General features: G+C 39.4%; 1 protein-coding gene across 7 annotated transcripts in view; it reads left to right on the forward strand.

Annotated features, from left to right (window-relative positions):
* ARSB (arylsulfatase B) overlaps positions 1-17,316 on the forward strand; it is a 187,361-nt gene that overhangs the window by 22,437 nt on the left and 147,608 nt on the right. For all 7 annotated transcript variants that reach the window (XM_049108349.1, XM_035714317.2, XM_035714318.2 and 4 more), the window contains exon 4: positions 6,867-7,074. In XM_049108349.1, the coding sequence (XP_048964306.1) occupies positions 6,867-7,074 (208 nt within the window). The remainder of the gene's footprint in view (positions 1-6,866; positions 7,075-17,316) is intronic.

A 17,316-nucleotide genomic window follows, 5' to 3' on the forward strand; every position in this document is an offset into this window, starting at 1 on the left:
TTTTGCATTCCCATGTTAATTTTAGAATCACCTGGTCAATTTCTACCAAAAAGTTGCTGCTTGGATGTGGATTTCCTTGCCTCTGTAGACCAACATGGGGAGAATGTATGTCTTAACAATATTGTCTTTCACTCCATAAACATGGTATACTGATGAGCCTATTTTTCACATTTACTGCATTGAAGCCATTGTGTATGTCATGTACTGAAATCTTTTGACTTATCTCAAGGTAAAATAGAAAAGAGTGTGAATTGCCTTAAACATTTTGTTGTTGTTGTTGCTGCTGTTGTTAATCTAGAGTTAGCTTCCTAAGCTAAATTCTCTGGATACACTTTTGAAATTGGGTCACATATTTGTGTTGTCAGATACTGGGCTCAAATGTGGCTTCGTTAAGAATTGGATTAGCACACTGATGAAATTAGTCCTTCAATAAGACCCTGATAGGGCAAACTACAGAATGTGCAGTATTATCTGGTACTTCCAGTTTTCTGTATTTTGTTTCTTTGACAATTACTGAATGGCCTCAGAGCAGATCACAGTTTGGATTTAGATTAATATACCTGTTTAGACGTGGTACCTGGCAGCTGACTCCCTTTTTTTTTATTTTTTTTTTTTCTGACTCCCTTTTTGACATGGTTTCTTCCTGGCTGTGCCTTTGCCTGTTCTAACTCAGTATTGGGGGTCTTCCCTGGTACCCATCCTCAGTTTTACACCACTCTTACATGCTTCCTTCTTGGAGTAACTATACATCTGGTGGAAAATGGAAGATCAGAACATCTCTCAAATATGTGAACATATGCAGGTTTTAAATCTAGATCTAAACCGGGAATGCCTGGTTGGCTCAGTCAGTTAAGCATCTGCCTTTGGCTTGGGTCGTGATCTTGGGGTTCTGAGATCAAGCCCCACATTGGGCTCCCTGCTGAGCAGGGAGTCTGCTTCTCCCTCTCCTCCTGTGCCAGTCCCCCCTGCTTGTGTGTGTGTGTCTCTCTCTCAAATAATTAAATAAAATCTTTTTTTTTAAAAAATCTAGATCTAAACCAATATTGAGAGAGTTGGAAAGATAGCTGCTGGGTATTTGGCCTAGGTTCTCTGTTTTCCTCTGTATGCTTGGTATTCTATAGATAGTGCGAAAAGCCCAAAGAACAAGATAAAGCCTTAAGGGAATTGTGGTTCCTGTCTTATCCTTTGAGTTATGCACCCTTTTACAGATAAGCAAGCAAGAAATTTGTTCAAGGTCACAGAGCTACTTAGAGTCCAAATCAGAATTTAAACCCATTCTGTTTGACTCCAGAGCTCAATGCACTCAACACGCATCCCGAGTTTACAGCTAATATCCAAGACTAGAGATTATTAGCCTCAGTGTATGATTCAGCTTGATGGTTCCAGTCTTGACAGTATGTTGGGCTCATCTGGAAACCTTGTAATAAAGATCGGTAACAAATATTGTGATTTATTGGTGCCGGTGTGGGGAGGTGTCATTGGTATTTAATGACCCTTCTGCCCCCACCTTTCTCTCACCAGTGATTCTGAGGTGCAGCCACTATTGACTCCCTTCAAACACACAGAGGACAAGCTCAGGCCAACTGCCTTTTACAGGCTTACAGTAAAACACTACCTTAATCATGTAACAACTGTAATATGCCTACAGCAAAAGTTAGTTCCCATTAGGCAACAATAGAGTATTCTCTCACAGTGCCTGTAACATTAAGTGGATAAGAGGAAGCAGCTGGGTGAAGTAGTTCTTTGTGGGTGGGCTGCCTTATCTGGTGTGGTGCGGAAAGCACAGGAACTGTGGGAAGTGAGTCCCTAAGAGCTTGCAAGCCATCCAAAGTTGTGTTAGTAATATAGTGCTGCTCGTAGGTAGCATTGTGGGAATTTCCAGATGACAGGATGGTCATTTTCTGACAGTGTCTAAAACGTTCTGAAGCAGTGTCCAGCATGCCCAACGGCCTCAAGGTCAAGTTTCAAGCGTAGATAAATGCATGAAATAATCGATACAGAATAACAGCCCCAGAGTGTTTGTTTAAGATAGCAAATGCAGACGTTTACATTATCAGTTCTTAGTAAACTGATGCATCATCACATAGTTCCAGGAGCTGAGCTTTTCCTCATTTTATCCCAATGTTGACTCTGATTCCGTACTAATTTCTTAGGTGCTATATATAGACTATAACATAGGCCACTTGTCCTAAGATGGAAATCATTAAAGAAATACACATGAAGTATCCACAGGCCATTTTAAAAATGTGCCTATTTTAAAGAGCACTTGAAGGGAAAAGAGCATATGGAGCAATTTTGTAATAGAAACAGTTGGTGCTGGATTCAGGGAAATACTGCTAATAGCCACTGCACACATGTTGGGAAGGAATGTCTTTTTTTTTTCTCCAGGATAAATCCCTCAGTACTAACACTACAGTGTAAAAGCAACATGTCCACAAAATATTGTTCGGTTAAAATAGTCCCCCCTCAACACTTTGTAGAATAAAAATAAATGTTTTCTCATAAACCTAAATCTACTAGAAGCTTCTTAAAGCAAATGTGAATTTCTAGTGGTAGACACTTTTTTCCTGACACAGTTTGGGAAGAAATGTCTTAGTTTGAAAGTCAGTAGAGCAATAGAGCAATAATTTAAAACTGCATCACATATTTTTGAAATTTTTGCTTTAAATTAGGAAAATATACTAAAGAAATAAAAATAAGGCTTTCTTCCTCACTGGAATTAGGTTTCGTAGCATGGTGAGGATATTTAGAGTATATATCTTAGGAATCGAATGGCATAAGAATGGGAGAAGAAGGGCAGCCTGGGTGGCTCAACGGTTTAGCACTGCCTTCAGCTCAGGGTGTGGTCCTGGAGACCCGGGATCGAATCCCACATCAGGCTCCCTGCATGGAGCCTACTTCTCCCTCTGCCTGTGTCTCTGCCTCTGTGTGTGTGTGTGTGTGTGTCTCATGAATAAATAAATTAAATCTTTAAAAAGAAAGAAAGGGAAAATAACTTTCAGCATCTTACCAATATGCTAGTAACTTTAGGTAGTAATGTCATAAGGTTGTATAATACTTAAACATTTGGTCATGCTTCACATTTAGGATTCTGTTTTAAATTCCAAGGAAACCTGAAAGTGTTAGAGTTGGTCTAAAGGTGGCAGCTGGGATCCCTGGGTGGCACAGCGGTTTAGCCCCTGCCTTTGGCCCAGGGCGCGATCCTGGAGACCCGGGATCGAGTCCCATGTCGGGCTCCTGGTGCATGGAGCCTGCTTCTCCCTCTGCCTGTGTCTCTGCCTCTCTCTCTCTCTCTCTGTGACTATCATAAATAAATAAAAATTAAAAAAAAAATAAAGGTGGCAGCTGTAACTGGCGTGGTCAGAGCAGGAATTGGCACCCAAGAAAGAGCAAGGGAAAAATCAAGGTTTGGCATAAACGTGGAGGTTCATGGAGATGAAAATCAGCCCAGGACTACGGTGTTTTAAATTATGGCTGTAAGGTCAGAATGGGCCCGCAGGTCTCCAAAGACCAACACGTGCCTGGGTTGGAACTCAAGTCAGTAGCCAGTGTAGTAATCCTGAGTCCATCCCCAGGATGGCAGCTTGTTTATGGTTAACAGTGAGCTGAAGCCACGTAGGTGGGTGTGGGGAAATTGGCGATGTGTTCACTAGCGGGGGGTCCTACAACAAGTGGCTTGCAGGCAGGGTCCCCATTGTAGTTGGAGAACCTCAGAGCCCTAGTTAATTATTCTTTCCTCTAGGCCACCATGTAGTACAAAGAACAAAATACTCTGTTAATTTTTTTTCATTTAAAAATAGTATTGAAATGTTTCATACCCAGCAGAATGGGAAATGAGTTGTTTCATGGATAAAGTTCACCTGGTAAGTGTTGGAACTTTATTTTTACGATATTGGATGGAAGTACTCTCAGTTATGTTGCCGTGGGCCTCACTTTATTAAAAGGACTGCACTGTACATCATTCTGCGTCCTTCTGGTGAGCCAGAGACCTATGGATATGTGTCCCTGTCCACCTGTACGCTGCATGGCCCTCGATTACTGCTGGTTACATGAGGAGAAAAAAAAAAGAAAATGGATTTTGTGCAAGGAACACTTTTATCTATATTTGTAAGTTACTAGAATGTGGTTGGTGGTAGTGCGAGGCCTTTGCCTGGCCTGTGACAGTCATAGGCCTCATCCCTCAGAGGGGATTTTCACTCCTCTTCTCAGCTATGCTCCTTCTCTTTGAACTAACAGAAGCCTGACTGGAAAAATGGGGGAATTGGTGCACTTTTGTAACTTTGACCCCTCAAGAATAATGGTCATGTCTTTAGCTCCCTAGGGAATAATTATAGGAAAGATTTTCAGGTAATATTTTGCTGTATTTGCAAAACAAATGATGGTCCAATAATCATTTTTCCCCCTGATGTGGTTATAAGAACTCTTTCTCACCACCCTCCCTGGCCATCGCCTCTAGAGATCACTTGCTGGCGGGGAATAACCTGCCCTCTTTCTCCTTTCTCTCCTTCACCATATGGGTTGCCATGTTGTTGCTAATGACCTGGATGAGGGCATCTTCTCCTTAAGTGGTGAGCTCCTTCTCTCCATCCCTGCCCCAGAGAAGCCAGACCAGGGTCACAAACTCTGGTGTTTACAGAGGCCAGGCCGCTGACCTACTAAGTGAAGCCATTCAGGTAGAACAGTGGGGAAGCTCTAGAAACCAGAGAGCGAGGGACGCCCGGGTGGCTCAGCAGTTGAGTGCCTGCCTGCCTTTGGCCCAGGGTGTGATCCTGGAGACCCGGGATCGAGTCCCACATCAGGCTCCCTGCATGGAGCCTGCTTCTCTCTCTGCCTCTCTCTCTCTCTCTCTCTCTCTCTCATGAATAAATAAATAAAATCTTTTTTTTTTTTTTTTAAGAAAGAAACAAGAGAGCACTTGAGAGTGAGGCCTCTATTTCATGTTCCAGCCATTTGTTACCAGATGGAGTGTGGGCACGGAGTTGTCAGATTTGTGATTTTTCAAGAAGAATTCTTTAAAAACCACTGAGTTTTATGTGATATTTCCTGATTTTAAAAACTTTGTGTGGGCTGCAAATTGTTGTAGCCTTCCAATATTTAATCCTGCCCTCATCCAGACCGTGGCTGGTGGTGGGGGACAGGGCCAAAGGCCCAGATGGCTGCTCCCACAGCAGACCCCTTCACGATGGTCCGGGAGAGATCAGAAGTTTTGCTGTTTGTGTGGCTGGAGCAGAAAGGGTGTGTGTTGAGGGGGAGCGGAGGCAGAGCTAAGGCAGTGTCAAAGATTGTAGTATTGATCTTCGAAGTTGCAATTTGGAATGTTTTCCCATGGAAGTAATGCACAAATGGAGCATAGGTTCAACGTTATCGTAGCTATCATTCCATCACCTAACTTCCTTCATTAAATAGGTTTTAAAGCGATGACTTTGATATTTAATAGCTATTTTTAACATTTTGATTTTGGGGAAGAAGTGTTTCTAAGTTCTAAAGATCTACACTAAAAATAATCTTTTAGGTATCTTTTTGAATGTTGTTTATGTATGTTTGATACTCTATCCTGCAAGGTGTATCATATAGGATTTTTAAAAAATTATCAACAGTAATGAAGAATGAAATATGAGGCTCCCCCCTCCCAATCTGCTTTCTAACTTTCTCCCATTCTATTTTGAGATTTAAATGCCTCAAATACTCTAACGGAATTGTATTATTATTCTTGGATTGAACAGTCGTTGTCTCTTTGAGGGTTTTCAGGTCATTAAGGAATTCTGTAGGAGCACAGTGAAGAGAGTGTTTTCAGAAAGGCTCATTAAAAAAGGAGAGGCTGACCTGGAAAGCCACTAATGTTAAATGCTATAAATTGGTATAAAAGGTAAAATAGAATCAGCATATCACACTCCTTAGTTTCCAGGAATTAAATTGGGATTATGTTTGGTCCTTGATAAAAGACTAGCAAGACATGGTATCCACTTGTTTTCTCATATGAAAAATCCTTAACTCTTTCCTAACAGGTGGGAACTTAGTTTTTGGCTAAAGCAAAAAGCTAAAGCATCTATTGGTACATATCTGCACTGTAACAGTGGAGTTTCCAATAGGAAATTGCTCTGCAATTAATATGAATGTGGACATATCATATAGCCTTCCTAAGCCCCAGTTAACTTACCTGTGAAATGGGTGTAAACAGGCTGGATTTGAGTATTACATGAGACAATATGTAGATCGGTATCACGGTATCTAGCACACAGATAACCTTTAATATATAGTTGTTATTATTGGTTATTGATATTGCTATCATTTGTTTGGATTAGAGCCTTCTAGGCCATTGTGGAACTCAAACTTTTGTTTTTAATTTTTTGTCTTACATCTTCTGTTACATTGCTGATATTTTTATTGATGCTAATAGTTCACATAGCATAAAATTCACCCAATTAAAGTATACAGTTCAGTAGTAAACTCATAGAGGTGTGCAAACATCACCATAATCTAAATTGAAAACATTTTCATCACCCCCAAAAGAAACCTCATTCCTCTTAGCACTCACCATTCCTCATACTCCCTCAGCTCCCTACAGCCCTAGGCATCTTTTGAGTATCTTTTCATGAGCTTATTGTCCATTTGTGTATCTTCTTTGGAGAAATGTCTATTCAGATTCTTTTACCATCTTGTAATTGGGTTGCCTCTTGTTATTTGGTTGTGAGAGTTCTTCAGATATACTGGATACAGTCCCTTGTCAGATAAATGATTTACAAACATTTTCAAGCTATCTGTGGGTTGCATCGATAGTACTTTTATTAACTGATCCATCTGGACTTATGTCTCTATATTTAATACTTCCATACCCTCTTAACTGATTTGCAAAACTCTCTTTCCAGCCTCTATTTCTCTACCTTGCTCTTCAGTCTGTCCACGAGCCTCTCCAGGTCCCCGAGGAATACCTGAAACCCTACGACTTTATCCACGATAAGAACAGGCGTTACTATGCAGGAATGGTGTCTCTCATGGATGAAGCAGTGGGAAATGTCACGGCAGCCTTAAAAAGCCACGGGCTCTGGAACAACACGGTGTTCGTCTTCTCCACGGGTAAGTCTGTCGATAGGAAAATCATCTCTTGGCAAAGCCTAGGACGTGGTATTCGATAAATGGAATGAAGACAAATTGGAGCGTTTAGCAGCTCCTTATTAAAATAAATGTTAACTGTGCGAGTGGAGACAAGATAATAATGGATAGAAAAATGTGTCTAAGGAAAAGCATTATGGGCCTTCCCCCTCTTCCTTCAGATAGCAACATACTCTGGCAGGAAGCTCTCCCCACCTGAGTAAGTGTGAGCAGACATCACTGCTATGCAGGGCCGTGGGCATCACTGGAGTGGCCTGTTCCTGGTGGTCTGCGGCCCAGGTACCCTCTGTGACTAGGACTTCTGCTGCCTAGAGGGTTCCATCTCAGTGTAGAGGCAGATCATGGCATTAAGGAGACAGATGAGAAATGGAGCCATTTAAATCTAGGCTAGAGTCACCACATATCGATTTTTTTGTATTCAGATTGTTTTCTGACAATAAAATTCATACGTATCGATTAGAGAAAAAGACAGAAAAGGAGGAGGAAAAAAAAGTGTTTGAAAATAGTTTTCATTATGGCAGTGCCCTTCTGATTCTGCATCTGGTATACCACAATTTTTTTTCCCTCTCATTAGACAGAGTTTTCTAAGATTTCCCTATGATGTGCTATGGGCGTAGGTCTTGGTTTACTCCTTATGCAGAGTATTCAGAGAGCACTTTGTATCTAAAAATGAAGATGATTTTTTTAATGGGAAGTTTTCTTGTATTATTTATTTCAGAATTGTTTGACCCTCCATCCTACCTTTCTCCTCTTCTCTCTTTACGAAACTTCTCTTACTTGGATAGTGGATCATCCTCTAATTTCCTTAGTTTTTTTCTCTCCTATTTACTTTTCTTCTGCTATTTGGGAAATTTCCTTGTCATTATTTTGTAACCTTTTCTATTAAATTCAGTGCAACTACTATATTTTTTAATTATCAAGAACTCTTATTTTCTGATAATTCCTTTTTTATAAAGTTCTGTTTTTACTTTATATGTAATGATTTCTTTCTCCAAAGCCTGTCCTCTTAGCTATTAATTTTATGTTGGTATGAGTATGTTTGTAGATATGTATATACGCCTATGTATACTTGTATGTGTATATGTATATGCGAACCCATACATATATTTTTAAGTTTACTTGTACTTCCAACATTGCCTCTCTTCCTTCTAAGGTCATTTTTGTCTTCTTTGGCCTGTCTTTCATGAAAAAGACTTTCTCAAATCCCTGGTGATTCTTGGCTAAAACCTAAAAATTTGATTGCAAACTTCAAGGGTGAGGACAGGACTTCTGGTGAATTTTACTGTCAAGTGACTACGTGAGGCATGTGCCATGACATGTCGTGGAATTAATTTGGGTATTCTACTGATAATTGGTTTGTTTTTTTAAGAGTAGTTTTGTTTTTGCTTTTAATTAGGCATTGTTATTGAATCTAGCATTTAATGAGCATTTACTCTGTGTAGGACAGAGTTCACAGTGCTTCACATGACTTAGCTCAGTTCATTCTCATAATAATTATCTGGGGACAACTATTATCCCATTGTGCAGTTGTAAGAACTGAAGCACAAAGAGGCTGAGTATTCTGCGCAAGGCCACACAGCTGGGCAGAGCCAGGCAGCAACCTTTCTGATTCCACTGCAGCTTCCTGAGATGATGCCAATGACGACCTGGATGTTCTTATTGGACCTCATCGCATAGCGGCCCTTTCCCCGTAGTTGGCTGCCATATTGATCTCCTGGGGAGCTTAGGCACGGCCCAGAGAGGCATTCATCCTGAGCAGTCAGTGTCGTTCAGTTACTTTAGTACTGTGCAAATACTCCAATTTTCTAAGTATGCCCTCATGCGAAATGGATTGAATGTAAGATAACATGTATCCTCCCCGTCAACTCCCCAAACTCACCGTCTTCCAAAAAAAATGTTGATTTCTTATACTTGAGTCCTTACGAGATCTCTCATATTCTGAGAGTCTTCTCAATTTACTTGATTTTGAACAGCCTGGTAAAGCACTTTAATCAGGTCTGGAATTGAATGCTTATAGAGGTCGCTAGAAAGAATCAATAAAAAAAGAGACCAAGACATTTAATACTGAGTTAGTAATTATTCCTGGGAAATGACCTCACAGTTGCAAGAATTGAAAGTTATAAGTTTATAAAGCAAGCCTTTGTGGTAGAGATCAGAATTATGCAATTTGAGGATAAATGATTTCCTGAAATGAAAATATATGTGGATCAGTGTATCATGTGTAGACTGAAAAGTGCTCAGACAAAAGTGAAGATGGTACCTCTGGAAAACTGTTATATAGCTCAACGTGGCTCCTGTAACGATGGTTATTGCTTATCAAGTATGTATGGGAAGAGGTGGAATAACATTTTTTCTGGATATGTGAGAGTTGGGAAAAGGCAATATTCTAAGATCTTTTATTATATGATTTCAAATGCGTTTGCATAACCGTATTTTAAATAGTTGACTGTTTCATAAACATCCCTAATGTATTATTTATTCAAGTATTCAAGTTGTCAAAAATAATTTTGGAAGCTTTGCATTGAGATAATGGGGATTACCTTATAATAAGGCTGCTTTATATTCTTGCACTATGATATATTAATGGGTACATTAATCTGGGACTGTCTTTCCTTTGCGGGCTAAATCCAATTTGATCATGTGTACATATTTTTATTATACTGCTGAGTTCAGTTAGCTAGGGTTCTATTTAGGATTTTTACGTCAATTCAGAAGTGAAAGTGGGGTTGGTGGCTTCTTTTCTCCCTGTCAGGTCTGTTATCTTGGTTATGTTCACTTCATAAAATAGTTTGGATGAATTTCCTTCTTTTATGCTCTGGAACAGTTTACAGATTTCTTGAAAGATCTCTCTGGTTGAGCTGGTCCCTGGAACCTTTTTTGGAGGATTTTTTTTTTAAATCTCCATAGTTTAGATCTTTTTCTGAGTTATATCTAGGTGTAGGTCTTTAAAATATTTAAAATTAATTTTGCCTGAAATATATGGGCCCTTTGATCTGTATGCTAAGATTAGTTTTCACTCTGGAAGTTTTCCTTGTACATATTTTAGCTTATTGCTTTAGTTCTGCTCTATTTATTTCTCAAAAATAGCTTTAATTAATAGGTTGAATCACTGATTCAGATTTTCTCTCATTATTTTCATTTTTCTGTCCTTTTTCTCAGTCTTTTGAATCCCTCTGCATTACCAGTTAGACATTTTTGCAACTTGGCTTCTGTTCTTTAGGATCTCTGATATCGATTATTATTGATTGTATTTTTAGTTTCTTGTAATCCTTCCTTTGCCTCAATCAGTTCCTTTTTCTTCTAAGCTTGTTAGTATTAATAATAATAATAATAAACAACAATAATAATCATGACTACTGTTTATTAAGCATTTACTGCATGCTCAGGCCTTATACTAGAGCCTTCTCTATATTTTCTCATTATTGGGCAAGTTGTTAGCATTAAAGCTCAAAGTGACCTTGTGAAATAGGTTTCTTTATCCTCATTTCATAAGTGAAGAAACCAGAACTTAAAGAGGGTAAGTGAGTTGCTCAAGGCTGCTCTTAGGTCTACAAATGTCCATCTAGAATTCACATGTGGTAGTTAGAAAGTGGCCTTTGGGTGGTGATTAGGGTATGAGGGTAGAGCCCTCGTGAATGAGATTCATGCTTTAATAAAAGTCACCACAGATAGATCCTTCCATGTAAAGACACAGCAAGAGGATACCAGCTGTGAACCAGCAGAAAGGCCCTCACCAGAAGGTGACTATAAGGGTGTCTTGGTCTTGGTCTTTCCTGCTTCCAGAACTGAGAGAGAAATTTCTGTTGTTTATAAGCCCCCCAGTCGGTGGTATTTTGTTATAGCAGCCCGAATGGACTGACAAATGGAAGAGCCAGAGTTTAACTGCAGATCTACTTGAGGTCAGTACCTATTAGCCATAATCAACTGGGCCTTTGCATCTCATCTTTTCCTTTTAAGCTCATCCCATTGCCCCTTATCTCTGCTTTTGGCTTTCTACATTTCTGTTCATAGAACCTATGTTTCTCCTGAATCTTTCTGAATAGACCTTTGCTAAAATCTTCCTTTTCACTATAAATCATTATTAGCCACATATTTTTCCTCTGAGTATAAGCATTGATGAATCTGTCCACATAGAGTACATGGCCATCTCTTGGCCTCTGATCACTGTTCTGGTTAATTCCTTCTCATACCTGTAGTTTGAGGTCAGGTTAAGGTGCGCAGCTTCCTCAGTTCTCAGTGGCCTTAGGCATTGAGGGCTCTACACTCCAGTGAATCTGATTGATGTATTTGACATTTTCTTTTCTTTTGGCTAGCTGGATCTTGGACACGCTGAAAGAATTCCAGGATGCAAGGCTACCAGGCTCTTCCAATCTCCATACCTTCAAGGCTTATACTTCAGGGGCATTTCCCAGGATACAGTGTGCCCCACTGTCAGACCCTTTTCTTTTCCTACTCATTATTTTCTGGGAGATGTGATCTCTAACTGCATATAGAAAGAGGAGAAGGTAATCATTCTCTGGTCATGTCAGAAATTAGCACTGTCCCCTCCCAGGCTGCCTTCCTGCCTCTTTTCAGGTAGGAGGGGTGGCTCTGTGTCATGAGGCAATGGGGTTTTGCTAGCCCTTGTTTCTTTAGCTCAGCATCTTTGGCCTTACTGCTGATGGAAATTTCTCCAAGATTCTCTTGGGTGTTACAGGTTGTCATTCAGTCCTGGTTTCTCACATTGTGATGAGTTTTCATCTTATTCTAACGCATCACAGCACAATATTATTCATTGTATTTTGTGTCTGTGTTATTTTAGCAGGATATCGTTGAAGAGAAGCAGCACTAGTGGTTGTTAGGAAGATACCCTTTTAACCAGGGCCCCTGTCACCATGCTGATCGTTATAGTTGCCAGACTCCAGGAATCTTTGCTGAAGTCTGACCTTGAGTAAAATGAGCTAAAATCAGAGTCAGCTCTGGAGCAACTAGATCATGAATTAAAACTAGGAGAGCTGACTCTAAAACCTTGAAGAGAAAACAGTAATTGATCTCAGCATCTTTATGCAGCTATTATGTATTTATATTAACTCATCAGAATAACCAGTTTCGCTTACCTATAGATGAGAGTTTGACTATAAAGAGAAATCTTATTGAGGTTCTTCCTCTGGAGACTTTTTCTGTGTTCACTGACAGTTTCATTGCCTGAAGTAGAATTTAATAATGTTCTATAATAATGTGACTAAAATCTAAGGAAACAGGGCTTAAATCTGGCTGGTTATAGAGCAGTGATTCATTTCTTCCAGTTTTCTCATTTGACTTCGCCCAGCACTGCCCTACTTTGTAGGCATAAAAATACTGGGTACATCTAAATGTGTTGGATCCATTAGTATAAGAAACCTTAAAATAAACTAAATTCATTTAGTGAAAGGGAGAGGTGAAGGCATATGTTTTTTAGGGTTAGATGTTTGGGAAAGCGGACTGTACTTGATCTTAGCCAAAAGGCCAAGAAGCAGTGGGGAAAGCTGACGTTGTGTGTTTTTTTTTTAAATCTCCTTTTATAATCTGAGGGCGATCCATGAGGCTTCTCATTCTCTATCATCATTATCTGAGAACTTGAGGTGGTTATTCTGAGTTTGCCACCTGGGGACCACCTGCAGCAGTGGGGAGTTTGTTAAAAATGCAATCTCTGAGGACATGCCTGCACGATGTTGTGAAAAAACTAAAATGTTGCTGAAATGGACACTATTTTTCTTATCTAAACATTTTTAATGTTTCATAGGACTTAGCATATTTTATTTTATTTTATTTACAAGGCCCATTCATTTTTTTAATCTTCTGTTATCTAACCTTCCTTATATCCATTCTATTTTTTTAAGTTTTTATTTAAATTCTGGTTAGTTAACATACCGTGTAACATTTGTTTCAGGTGTACAGTATAGTGATTCAACAATTCCATACATCACCTGGTGCTCATCACCACAAATGCACTCCTGCATCTCCATCACCTATTTCACCCATCCTCCCACTTGCCTCCCCTCTGCTAACCATTAGTTTGTTCTCTATAGTTAAGGTTCTGTTTCTTGGTTTCTCTCTTTTTCTCTGTTTGCTCGTTTGTTTTGTTAGATTCCACATATGAATGAAATCATATGGTACTTGTCTTTCTTTGACTGACTTATTTTGGTTAGCATTATATACCTTCTAGCTCCATCCATGTTGTTGCAAATGGAAAAATTTCATTCTTTTTATGGCTGAGTAATATTTCATAATACATTTGTGTGTATATATATTTTTCCATATATATGTATATATACATATACATATATCCCACATCATCTTTATCTGTTTATCAACATCAATCAATGGGGCATTTGGGCTGTTTCCATAATTTGGCTATTGTAGATAATGCTGTTATGAAAATTGGGTGCATGTATCCCTTTGAGTTAGTATTTTTGTATTTTGTGGGTAAATACCTAGCAGTGCAATTGCTGGATCATGGGGTTGTTCTATTTTTAACTTTTTGAGGAACCTCCATACTGTTTTGTAGAGTGGCTGCATCAGTTTGCATTACCCCCAAAAGTGCCATAGGATTCCTCTCTCTCTCCATCTTCATCAACACCTGTTGTTTCTTGTGTTGTTTTTAGCTATTCTGACAGGTGTGAGGTAACTTCTCATTATAGTTTTTTTTTTTAAGATTTAATTTATTTATTCATGAGAGAGAGAGAGGCAGGCAGAGACACAGGTAGGGGGAGAAGTAGGCTCCATGCAGGGATCCCGACGTGGGACTCGTTCCTGGGTCTCCAGGATCAGGCCCTGGGCTGAAGGGCAGTGCTAAACTGCTGAGCCACCCGGGCTGCCCTCTCATTATAGTTTTGACTTCCATTTCCCAGATAAGTGATGTTGAGCATCTTTTCATGTGTCTGTTGTCCATCTGTGTATCTTTGGAGAAATGTCTGTTCATGTCTTCTGCCCATTTTTAATTTTAATTGCTCATTTTGAGGGTGTTGAGTTTTATTTCTTTTTATTTTTTTATGGGGGGTGTTGAGTTTTATAAGATTTTATATATTGTGAATACTAACCCTTTATCAGATACATAATTTGCAAATATCTTCTTCCATTCTGTAGATTGCCTTTTAGTTTTTTTATTGTTTCCCTTGCTATGCAGAAGCTTTTTATTTTGATGTAGTCCCAATAGTTTACTTTTGCTTTTGTTTCTGTTGCTTTAGGAGCTGTGTCTAGAAAGAAGTTGCTATGGTCGATGTCAAAGAAGTTACTGACTGTGTTCTCTTCTAGGATTTTTATGTTTCAGATCTCACATTTAGGTCTTTAATCCATTTTGAATTTATTTTTGTGTATGTTGTAAGAAGGTGGTCCAGTTTCATTCTTTTACATATTGCTGTCCAGTTTTCCCAACACCATTTGTTGAAGAGATCATCTTCCTGTTGGATATTTATTCCTGCTTTTTTGAAGATTAACCATATAACGGTAGTTTCATTTCTGGGTTTTCTATTCTGTTCTGTTGATCTATGTATTTTTGTGCCAGGATCATACTGTTTTGTTCACTACAGCTTTGTAACATAACTTGAAATCAAGAATTGTGATGCTTCCACTTTGTTTTTCTTTTTCGTGAATTGGACACTTTAAAATGGTTCTTTTTATGTTATGTGAATTTTACATCAATTTTTAAAATGCAACTTCTTAGATTCTAGTATAGACTTACTGAATCAGAAATCCTGGGGTCTGGGCCTAGGAAGCCTTCTTTTTAAAAATAATCTAGGTAGGGATCCCTGGGTGGCGCAGCGGTTTAGCACCGGCCTTTGGCCCAGGGCCCGATCCTGGAGACCCAGGATCGAGTCCCACGTCGGGCTCCTGGTGCATGGAGCCTGCTTCTCCCTCTGCCTGTGTCTCTGCCTCTCTCTCTCACTGTGTGCCTATCATAAATAAATAATAAAAAAAAATAATAATCTAGGTAAAAAAAAATCTAGGTGATTCTTTTGTGTGCAAAAATTTGAAAACCTCTGACCCAAGGTAATTTATTCACACCTAGGGAATTCACCTAACAAAGAACGTATATGTATTTATTGTATACATAGTAATTATTTAAGTAGCTTGTATGTATAATACATATACTCACAGGAGTACAATACATATATATATACATATATAATTGGTACTTGGATAATGTGGGGATTAGGGGCACTGACTGACCTCTCAGCAGCTGAAAATCCACATAGAACTTTTGACTCTGCAAAAACTTAACTAATGATAGCTTATTGTTGACCAGAAGCATTACCATAAATAGTTGATTAACAGATACTTTGTATGTTATTTGTATTGTATACTATATTCTTGCAACAAAGTAAGCTAGAGAAAAACAAATATTATTATTATTTAAAAAAAACAAATATTATTAAGAAAAACATAAGGGGGCAAAGTACATACATAGTACTGAATCATATTTACTGGAACAATCTGCATATAAGTGGACCCAGAAGTTCAAAATTGTTGTTCAAGGATCAACTGTTCATATATTTATACATAGAAACCAGAAACCAAATGGGTTTGAAGTTTAACCTTTTCTAGGTGTTTTCATTTCAGGTAAATGTGCTCATTTCTAGAAACAGACTCTTGAAAAAAAGCTAATAAGAAAATTTTAAATTATTTTCTCTATTTACAATGTGTGATTATTTATGGTAACAAATATTGCTCATCCCATTACAAACATAATATTTTGCTATTTGTATAGAAAGATGACCCTTGAAATCATTCTCTGATAGAATATGATGAAAGTTTAAGTCCCAGCTTTCCTGCCAGTTGGTTTTGTGGACTGTAGCCTCGGTTTCATGATCTGTCGAGTGCAGATTGGGTGACAGTTCCTTTATTCACTCAGTTTCTCACTGTAGACAGAAAGACAAGCAGGACATAGTTCTAGCCCTTGGAAAACTCACAGCCTAGTGAGGCAGACAATCAAATGTATTATTAAGATGCCGCAAAAGTATGTTTGGGTGCAGCCCAGAGTATTGTGTGCACGCAGTAGGCGTGCCTACCAGAACACAGGGGTCTGGGAGGCTTTCTGAGATGTAAAGATTGAGAATGAGTTTGCCAGATAAACGTTGTGCAGATGAACATGAACAAGGACAGGGAGGAGACAGCAGTTGTGTAGGAGGCTCAGCGGGGCTGGAGCCCAGTGCAGGGGGGGAGATGGCCAGAGATGAGGCCGGAGAGCGAGGCAGGGGAGCCTGTGTACGCACAGGAATCTCGAAGGTACAATGAAAGCTGTAGGGAAGCATTGATAGGTTTTAAGCAGGATCAGATTTTCATTTTAGGATTGGTGTGGAGCATGGCTGGAGGCAGGCAGACTTTTTAGGAGGCGAGGCTATGTCAGTGAAGGGGGTAGGAGGGAAGGCAGGGGGGATATTTATGGCCATGAAAGGGTAGATTGAAGAAATCTGCAGGAGAGCTTGGACTGGTTATCTCAGAGTTCTTGTTACTGGGAGAGTTCATTGTTCTGTCATTCTGTGTTTAAATCCCTTTTTTCGATGCTGGCGACAGCCTCTGATGGAGGCATCCCTTCTGCTGGCCAGAGTGTCCATATGGCCCGCATAGCAGTGGATCCAGAGTCCACTTGAGACTGGGCTGGGGCTCTGCAGTACTATTTAGAAATGTATAGAAATGGTTTTGATTGTCACTGTGACTTGAGGGTGATGTCATTTGAAGAACGGGTCCCTGCAGTGCTCAGGCCAGCCCTGTGTAATGGAGAAGCCCCCTGACACAGACCTTAGCAGCATCACCATCCAGGAACACCGACTAGATCCTGGTCGACAGCACATTTCTACTTGAACAGTGATTATTACACAGCCTGCGCTTTTAATGTTTGTTATCTGAGCTTTCACAAAACTCTTTGTAATTTAGTATCTTAAACAGAACAATAAAGAATCTTAACTAATTCTAACTCTTATGCCTTAAGAATTGATACTGGCAAGTGGAGAACTCCTTCACAGTTTAAATGTACTTATGCAATTGGCAGACGTGTAAATATTATAGAAATTCGGTGCCAGGAACAGAGAAGTCTGACTGCTGGCAAACCCAATCTCACTAGGTTCTTCAAACACTTAAATGCATTTCTGACAAAGCTAAGGAAAACCTGTTAAGGGAGTAAGTCATACAGGGTGTCCACAGTGTCTTTCTTTTTGCAATTATCCCTTTATTGAACACCATCTACCGTAG

The sequence above is a fragment of the Canis lupus genome, chromosome 3 (assembly GCF_003254725.2).
Source record: "Canis lupus dingo isolate Sandy chromosome 3, ASM325472v2, whole genome shotgun sequence".
NCBI classification, from domain to species: domain Eukaryota; kingdom Metazoa; phylum Chordata; class Mammalia; order Carnivora; family Canidae; genus Canis; species Canis lupus.